General features: G+C 41.6%; 1 protein-coding gene across 1 annotated transcript in view; it reads left to right on the top strand.

Moving 5' to 3' along the window:
* Positions 1–1,473: 1,473 nt before the first annotated feature.
* Positions 1,474–10,101, top strand: part of PPM1D (protein phosphatase, Mg2+/Mn2+ dependent 1D) — a 48,309-nt gene continuing 39,681 nt past the window's right edge. Inside the window, exon 1 of the mRNA XM_049637839.1 lies at positions 1,474–2,325. Within this exon, the coding sequence (XP_049493796.1) occupies positions 1,854–2,325 (472 nt within the window). The 5' untranslated portion in view covers positions 1,474–1,853. The remainder of the gene's footprint in view (positions 2,326–10,101) is intronic.

The following is a 10,101-nucleotide window of genomic DNA, read 5'->3' as shown; positions in this document are numbered from 1 at the left end:
AAAGGAGGGCAAGAGAGGGGGAGAGAGAGAGAGAGAGAGAGATTCATAAGCAGGCTCCATGCTCAGGAAGGAGCCCCACAAGGGGCTTGATCCCATGATCCTGGGATCATGACCTGAGTGGAAATCAAAAGTGAACACTCAACCACTGAGCCACCCAGTCCTCCTGATTGATTTGGTTACAGGATTTGATTATCTTTCAAAACAAGCTGGTATTTTTCCAAGTATTTTCACACTCTGAAACTATCTGGTCTAGTGTATTTTGGTGTATAGGGTCATCTCTGATTACACTTTTAATTGTAATTTTATGTAACTCAGATTTTCTACATTTTGAGCTTTTTTGTTTGTTTTTAAGTTTACTTATTTTGAGACAGAACGCAACTGGGGTTGCAGAGGATCCAAAGCAGGCTCTGTGATGACAGCAGTTAGCCCCATGCAGGGCTGGAACTTATAAACCAAGATATTATGACCTGAGCTGAAGTCAGACACAACCAACTGGGCCACCCAGGCGCCCCCTGATTTGGTTATTATTAGTAGTAGTAGTACAAGGAGTTTTTTTTTCTCCTATTTGTACTTCTTGAGCCAACTTTTTTTTTTTTTTTTTTTGGTGCCAATTGTTTGAATGAACATTTTCCCTACTCCTATTTCTGTACTAGTAGAATTCCATTTGAGACTCTGGAAAGCCCTACAGCAAAGGGCACACGGGAGAATTGATGAAGTGCTAAAACTGGAAAAAGGGAACTTTAAACGGGTTCACTTCAAGAAAGTTTGCAGCTAAGAACATATAACCTGCCTACTCTGAGGTTTCATTTGTGGAAATCCGTGCAAAGGTTTCAGTGTTTAGAATACAACCTATTGGGCAAAGGGGGTGGAAAGCTAACCCAATTGTTAGAGCACTGAGTGCTTGGCAATTTTCGTAAGCTATTCCCAAGTGATAACTTGAAGTGGTACCACCAAAGGAGTACAATACTGTACCCAGGGCTCGTTGGGAAAAGTACTAGGTTTAACAAAAGCTGAAAAGATGTTTAAAATTAGTTAAAATATAACCCTTTTAAGTCTCCTACATACTAGTTATGTGAAACAAAACTGCAGCGGATGGTGGAAATTTCCCGTTTCCTTAACACAAACTGGATCCCTACCAGTCGGATACATCCCACCCAAATCCAGTTCAAGAGTGCCACACTTTTTCCAGCCTTTTCACAACTACCTTCCTAAGTGGGGTTTCCCGCCATTTCACTTCAACGAATGAAAGGTTTCCCCTTCCCAGATTCTCCGCTCGTGGGAGGCCCGAGCCTACGCGGCTTCCCACTCAGGCGAGCGGCGGAACGCAGTGGGCTGCATTACGATCCCGGCGACTGAGCAATAAAGGTGACAGCCCAAGCTGTACAAGTGCTCAGCATCCGACGAAAACCCGGAGGCGACAACACCCACGGCAGAGCGGAAAGCCCGGCAGGGCAGCGCGCGGGCCCAGTGCCCGCGCACGGAGGATGAAGCTCGGCCGTTGCCGGTAGGAGCGAGGGTTGGGGGCGGGTTTGCCCCAACCCGACTCCGGATTGGTCAGGCCCAGAGAGCCGAATGACGACAGCCAAGGAGAACGTCTGATTTGTGTGGTGGGCGCGGGCAGGCGGGGAAGCGCATTGCGCAGGCGCAGCTGCTCGGCTCCTCTCGCCCTAGAGCCCGGGCCCAGCTCTCGCGGACAAGTCCCAACATCGCGTGCCCCCCCCTCCGGGACCGCCTCCTCCCCCCTCTCGGCGTCGTCGAAGGTAAACAATAGTTGGCCGGCGGGCGCGGAGTGTGTCTCCCGCCGCCAGATTCGGCGGGCTGCGTGGGACCGGCGGGATCCCGGCCAGCCGGCCATGGCGGGGCTGTACTCGCTAGGAGTGAGCGTCTTCTCCGACCAGGGCGGGAGGAAGTACATGGAGGACGTTACTCAGATCGTGGTGGAGCCCGAGCCGACGGCTGAAGAAAAGTCCCCGACGCGGCGGTCGCTCTCTCAGCCGTCGCCTCCGCAGCGGTCACCGTCGACTCTTGCTGGCAGCGAAGTCTTGGGGAGAGGCCCGGCGGCGGCAGCCCGAGAAGCTCGCGACCCTCCCCCGGACTCCGCGGCCTCACCAACTCCCGGTCGCTGCTGCCGCCGCCGTTCCTCAGTGGCATTTTTCGCCGTGTGCGACGGTCACGGCGGGCGGGAGGCGGCACAGTTTGCCCGGGAGCATTTGTGGGGTTTCATCAAGAAGCAGAAGGGATTCACCTCGTCCGAGCCGGCGAAGGTTTGCGCTGCCATCCGCAAAGGCTTCCTAGCTTGTCACCTCGCCATGTGGAAGAAACTGGGTAAGTTCGCTGGCTTGTTTGTCTCTTCTTCGTGCAGTTGAGGGCTCTTATAAGAGCGCCAGCCCCGAGTGGGCCCCCGGCACCCAGATCGCTACAAAGTGCACCTTGGTTGTAAGTGAAGTCTCTCCTAGGTTGAATAGCGCTTTCGAGGGTGGAGGGTCGGGCGAAGTGGCTTTGGGAAAGATCGGATCGCTGTCTCCCCGCAGTCGGCCCGCGCTTAATTTCCACCTTCCAAGGACCCAGGGAAGCGGTCCTCTCCCAGCGTCACTTTGGTGGCAGCCTGCGGAAATGTGTTTGAAACCTGGCGCCAGATTTTGGCCAAAAGATGAACTGAAAATACGTTGTTACCTGGGCCACGCGCAAAGGAAGCGGGAGACGGCAAAAATGAGAGTGCTTCCCAAGAATCTGTCATAATTTTGCTCTGGAAGGACTTGTCCCTGTCGGTTGCCTCCTACCGGTGGTGTCGGTTCACCAAATTGACCCCGGGTGGTTGGTAGTTGAAGTATACTGCAGACTAATTTAATAAGGTTAAATGTAATTATCCAACGAGTTAAGTCTTGGGAGGAATTCGGTTGCTTATCATCAAATGTTTTAAAGATCTTTATGCTTATACTGCTTATGGGAAAAAAAAAAAAAAGCGGGGAATGCATTGCTATGTCTCAAACTGGCCCCGCCTTAGGCGTGTGTGTTAAATTCGACTAGGGCTTTTTAAAAGTATACTTTTTTTTTTTTTTTTTAATAGTTGCCTTAGCTAAGCCATCAGATAATTCTCACCAGTTCTCACTTTTACTACTTAAAAGTTGTAACTGCCGGTCAAAGTAACAGGAGAAATTACTGATATGCTAAAAGGAAATAGGTTTATTTTTAAAAATTCAGCAGAGTTGTAGTTTCCTCTAAGCTTTAAATGTTTTCTAAAGCAGCCATTGTTTCTGTACCCAACATGTGTTATACAGAGTTATAGGTGCTTATCCATTACTCCGAATGAATGGCATGAGCCTTTTTTTAGAGAGAGGATAATAACCTCTGTCATTTAAAAAATTCTCTTGTTTGTAGTAGCATAATATTGCTTTATTTTCGGCAGCGGGACAGGGGGATAGAAGAGTGTAAAAATTGGTCAAATAAAGAACAGTTTTTATAAGGTATTGTCAGAGTTGTAGACTAGCTTCTTTCAAAGTCTGTTTTCTGTTTGTCTGGCTTTCTGCCAAGAATTGTTTGATTGACTCATAGAACAGCCAGTCCTCCTGTCAGAGGCGTTTCCCATCCAATCCCAGAGGCCCCTATTATTTGTTTTGTTTTCGTGTAGGCAGAGCAGAGCTGGAAAGCGCTGCAGTATATTCCAGAAATATGTCATTTCATTGCCTACAGGGCAACTAGGAGTGGACATCAAGATAGAGGAAGATTAGACACAAAGAAGTATTTAGAGGCCTATTTATTTTGCAGTACACTTGGAGCAGCATGAGTGTGCCATATATTTGAACTAAAAGTATAAAGTATAAACCTTGTTACTTGAGCATTTTTTTAATAAGGCAGGGACCATGCTGTCAAATGTGAATGTGTATGTTTTTTGACATACACATACTTTTTAAATCAGACTTTCACTCTTATGAGGCATAGTTTAGAGCCTTATACACCAAACGGATGTTAAAGTTTGCTTTGTTCCACAGCTAAGCCTTGTACTCAAAACTTGAAAAAAAAAATATTGGGGTGCCTGGGTTGCTCAGTAGGTTAAGTTGCCTGGGTTGCTCAGTAGGTTAAGTGTCCAACTTCGGCTCAGGTCACGATCTTGCTGTTTTTGAGTTCCAGACCCTGCATTCAGGTCTCTGCTGTCAACACAGAGCTTGCTTTGGATCCTAGGTTCCTGTCTCTTTCTTCCCCTCCCCCACTAATTCCCTCTCTGTCTCTCAAAATAAATGAACCTAAAAAAAAGGAATATGCTGAGTATATGAAAGTCTTGACACAGGAGTTGCAGATTTTTTTTTAAGTTTATTTATTTTGAGAGAGAGAAACAAGCAGAGGAGGGACAGAGAGAGGGAGAGAGAGAATCTCAAACAGGCTATGCGCTGTTAGCTCAAACTCATGAACTGTGAGATCATGAACTGAGTGGAAATCAAAAGTCAGATGCTTAACCGACTGAGCCACCCAGGCACACCCAGGAGATAAAGGTTGTTAGAAAAAAATTGTTCTTCAGTCCCAAATTCATGGATAGCCCCTCATTTTCTATATAAATGAACTGCGTTTATAATTTATAGGGTAAGCCCTTCCCAGTCCAACTTTAGACTCTTTATTCAATTTTATTTGTTACCCGCATTTCTATTACATTAGTCTTTTCACCGTCCCAGAGCACATTGAAATACTCCATTTTCTTGAATTCGCCCCCAAAAAAGAAAACTGAAAAATAAACTCCTCTAAGTTTCTAAGTCAATATGTTTTCTTCTGTGAAAGTTTCTGTTTCTTTTGGAATTAAGCATCCTTTGTTTCTACTTTTGTAGTGCTCCCTAGGTTATAGCAGTGGTTCTCAAACTTTCTGCTCTCAGAACCCTTTTTACTCTTAAATGATTGAGGACCCTGAAGAGCTTTTGTTTATGTGGACTACATCCATTATATTTGCACTGTGAGAAATTAAAACTGAGAACATTTAAAAATACTTATTAACCTATTAAAAGTAAATCAAATGTATGTTAATACATTTAAATGAACTTATTCATAATTCATCATATTCATTATTCAATAAATAGTCATTATTAATATATAATTAAAATTTTTTTTAACATTTATTCATTTTTGAGAGACAGAGTGTGAGCGGGGGAGGGACAAAGAGAGAAGGAGGGACAGGATCTGAAGCAGGCTGGAGGCTCTGAGCTGTCAGCACAGAGCCCGATGTGGGGCTTGAACTCATGAACCATGAGATCATGACCTGGGAGGCTTAACTGACTGAGCCATCCAGGCACCCCAATATATAATTTAAGTGAAAATGCTTTTTTCTGAAATAAGAAATACTGAAATAAATATTCTCATATCTGTTTCTGCATTCAGTATATTGTGTTGGGTTTTCTGGTTGAAGTATATAAAGAAAAGGCAACCTCACATATATAATAGGATAAGGGAGGAATAGTTTAGTGGTGTTTTCAGATAATTGTGGATATCCTACACCAAAGTGATAGTTTCTTAAGGTTGGTAAAAATGGAATCCGAAACCTGATTGATTGGTCTGCCTTGCACTTTGAATGAATCATGAATCATTACCCATGTGTAATTTATGACATGGTATATTAGTCATTTGGGAAATAATCACTGAATTATGCCGATTTTCGAAATATTGACATTTTATTATGCAATATGAAAATATCACATTTGTTAATATTCCTGATCTCATCAGAAAAGTCTTAAGATTGGGAAGCTATCAAGTTCACTGTAGTGAATACACATTTTCCAAAATGTGAGTTTTTAAGCAGCAATTAGAAATTCATCACTGGCAGGGCACCTGGGTGGCTCAGTTAGTTAAGCGTCCAACTCTTGATTTTGGCCCAGATCATGATCTCACGGTTCATGAGTTTGAGCCCCAAATTGGGCTCTGCGCTGACAGAGCAGAGCCTGCTTGGAATTCTCTCTTTCTCTCTCTCTCTCCCCCTCCCCCACTTGTGCTCTCTTGCTTTCTCAAAAAAAAAGAAAAAGTTTATCACTGGCAACAAATACTGCCAGTTGTTTTTCTTGAAGTCAAGAGCTCACTTTGTACATATTGTTTACTTTTTATTTATTTTTTAATGTTTTTAAATTTATTTTTAAGTGAGACAGAGAGCACAAGCGGGGAAGGGCAGAGAGAAAGAGAGGGAGACGCAGAATATGAAGAAGGCTCCAGGCTCTGAGCTATCAACACAGAGCCCAATGCAGGGCTCCAACTCACCAGCTGTGAGATCATGACCTGAGCTGAAGTTGGATGCTCAACCGACTGAGCCACCCAGGTGCCCCTTGTTTATTATTTTTTTAAGTTTATTTTATTTGAGAAAGAGTGTGCTTGGGCACATGCATGGGGAAGGGGCAGAGAGAGAATCCCAAGCAGGCTCCATGCTGTCAGTGCAGAGCCTGATATGGGGCTTGAACTCACGAACCGTGAGATCGTGACCTGAGCAGAAATCATTAGTCCGACGTTTAACCAACTGGGTCACCCAGGCACCCTTCACTTTGTTCATTTTGAAGAAAATGTATGTCAAATGCCCAAGTGTTGTTAATATAGTTTATCAGTCTTGCAAGTAAAAATGATGGTCCGTGAAAAATGGGCTAGATCATTTCATAACTCACAGAGTCAAAGGTACTTTTCCTCTAGACAGGCATAATATGCAACAGAAGCCTGTTGTATGTACTTCCCTTTCTCTACAGAATATAAAAAGACATGTGTTCATGGGTGGAGGCTTAATAAAATTAATTTTTTATTGCGACATCAAGGACATTAAGTAAAACTGGTTTGGTTCCCCCCCCCCGCTTGTTGTTTTTTTTTTTTAACTGTAAGTGGGTGGCTATGGAGAATACAGAGACTACTAATTCAGTTTGGTGTCACTGCCTTGATTCCTGCTAAGGCACCAGCAGTTTTTTTTTATTTATTTATTTTTTTTATTTTTTTTATTTTTTAATATATGAAATTTACTGTCAAATTGGTTTCCATACAACACCCCGTGCAGGCACCAGCAGTTTTACAAACCACTGCTTTTGAACCATCAGTTCAAATGTCAACACAGTGAAAAGGGCAAATAAGCTCTTAGAATTATTATGAAAAGAGTTTGGCTTTGTGAAATCCCGGTAAAGATCACACAGACAATTGTGAGGTGACCATTATGTTTTTTTCGGTCTTTCAGGTAAATTTTGAGGTCTTTTGGTTGGGGATGCCTTACATACTTCATAATTAATCTCTTAGAGCTGATTTCTTGCTTAAAGTAGCTGCTAGTTTAGTTGAATTTCTGTGGGTGAAATGATTAAATTGGATTTTTTACTTCTATTTTTTAATACAAAAATTTTTCCCATTTAAAAAATTGTGGTAAAATACATACAAGATTTACCATTTTAGCCAATTTTATGTATACAGTTCAGTATACTCACAGTATTGTGCAACCATCACTATTGTCCATTTTCAGAATTTGTTCATCCTCCCATACAGAAACTGTAATCATTAAACAGTAATTCCCTATTACCCTCATCCCTAGCCCCTGGTAACGTCTGTTTTACTTAGTGTCACTATGAATTTACCTATTCTAGGTACCCCGTATAAGTAGAATCATGTAATATTTGTCTTTTTGTGTCTTATCTCACTTAGCATAATGTCTTTAAGGTTCATCCAGATTATAGCCATGTATCAGGATTTTTTCCTTTTTAATGGTGAATAATATTCTATCCTGTGTATATATGACATTTTGTCTATCCATTCATCTGTTGATAGACATTTGGGTTGTATCCACCTTTTGGCTAGCATGGATAATGCTGCTGTGAACATAGGTTGTTTGATTCTGTTTTCATTTCTTTTGGGTAGAAACCCTAGAAATGGAATTAAAGTCATTTTTTTTCATATTATTTTCTTATTTTCTTTACTCTTTGTTCCCAAGTTATAATACGTACCTAATTTATGTGTATTCACATGTATGCGTTATTCTTGTGTTGTGCTCGCCTTCTAAGAAATAATGTTTTAAAGTTTGTGCTTTAACAATTTTTTTTTAATGTTTATTTTTGGGGGGGGGGGCATTTTAGAGAGAGAGAGAGAGAGAGACAGAGGCACAGAATCCAAAGCAGTCTCCAGATCTGAGCTGTCAGAACAGAGCCTGACGCCGGGCTTGAACTCATAAACTGTGAGATCATGACCTGAGCCTAAATCAAGAATCTGATGCACAACTGACTGAGCCACCTAGGTGCTGCTGAAGAATAGGTTTGGCAGATAGTTTTCATTTTCCTTAAATTTAGAAATGAGACCAACACTGAAAGAGAATGGGAGGGATAGAAGGAAAGATCAGGGAAAGTGTGATAGAATTAAATTTGAAGAAGAGTTCTCTTAAATCAGAGAATTTTAAACCTGTATCTTTGTTTTGGTTTGGTATTTCTGTTTTTACTTTCAAGGACCTTCACCTTCTCACACATCACATGTTCGAAAGAGTTTGCCATATTTATCCAGTACTAGATTTTTTCTATTTTTGTCAATCATTTCTTTCGATCAGTATTAGATAATTTCTGTTACCACATGTTTTGGCATATATCAGTAGTTCATTCCTTTTTATTACTGAGTAGCATTCCATTGTGTAGATACACCACAATTTGTTTATCCATTCACCTACTGATGGACATTTGGGTTGTCTTCAGTTTTGGCTATTACAAATGTGTAAGGCTTTACAGTAGAAAGGCCACTAATAAATGTAGCAGGAATGATAGAGAATCATGTTTAGTAACCATCATAATAATGATTCAATCAGGAGACATAAGTGAATGCTAAAACTAGTGGGTGAAAATTTGAGGAACAGAATTATATTAGTTTCTTAAAGGTGTTATAATAAATTAGCATGAATTGAGTAGCTTAACATAACAGAAATTTACTCTTTTATGGTTCTGGAGGTCTGACATCTGAAATCAAGGTGTTAGCCTCTGTTTTGGAAGCTCTGAGGGAGAATCTCTTCCATGCTCTCTCTTAGCTTCTGGTGGCTTCCAGCAATCCTTGGCATTTCTTGGCTTGTAGATTTATCACCTAGTTGCCACCGTCTTTTTTTTTTTTTTAAGATTTTATTTTTAAGCAACTTTTTTTTTTTTTTTTTTTTTAGGTTTATTTATTTGAGAAAGAGAAAGAGAGGGGACAGGGAGAGAGGGCGTACACACTGTGGGGAGGGCCAGATTGAGGGAGAGAGAACATCCGAAGCAGAGTCCACGCTGTCAGCGTAAGACTGATGTGGGGCTTGAACTTGTGGACCGTGAGATCATGACCTGAGCTGAAATCAGAAATCCATTCGGATGCTTAACTGAGCCATCCAGGCACCCCTGTTTTAAAGCATTGTGTACACACAAAGTGGGGCTGGAACTCACAGCCCTGAGATCAAGAGTTGTGTGTTCCACTGACTGAGCCAGCCAGGAGCCCCATCCACCATCTTTATATCCCTTTCTCTGTGTCTTCTCCCCTTCTCTTTTAAGGGCACTTGTTCCCTTTAAGGGCACTAAATCCAAAATTTAGGGCCCAGTCTAATCCAGGATGATCTCTTAAGATCTTTAACCTAATTACACCTGTAAAGATCTTTTTCCCAAATAAGGTCACATTCACAGGTTCAGGGTGGACCTATATTTCATTCAACCCACTACAAGGATTTTTTACATGGTCTCAGATTATCTTCCCACAAAATACTTATTAATTACAAGAGGAAAAAGATTAGAGTGGAGAAACCTGGTAGACACGACCTTAAGTGACCAAAGGTAGCGTTATTTTAATGAATAAGTTGAGATTGCATACTGCCAGCAATGAGAAGATATTTAACACTTCTGTGTTATTCCTGCCAAAAATGCATAATCTGAATACAAACATGAGGAAACATGAAACAAACCCAAATGGAGAGACATTCTTGAAATGATTGATCTAGTACTCTTAAAAAGCATCAAGGAAACAAGAATTTTTCCAGATTGAAAGGCTAAAGAGATATGAGTAAATATAATAAAGAGGTCCTGAATTTTATCATTTTATTATAAAGCATATTGTTAGGATAATTGATGAAAATTTGAATGAGATCTGTAGATTAGTTGGTAGTATGGTATCAGTGTTAATTTCCTG

This window comes from Panthera uncia, chromosome E1, assembly GCF_023721935.1.
Source record: "Panthera uncia isolate 11264 chromosome E1, Puncia_PCG_1.0, whole genome shotgun sequence".
Classification (NCBI taxonomy): domain Eukaryota; kingdom Metazoa; phylum Chordata; class Mammalia; order Carnivora; family Felidae; genus Panthera; species Panthera uncia.
This window is presented reverse-complemented; position numbering and strand designations above follow the sequence as displayed.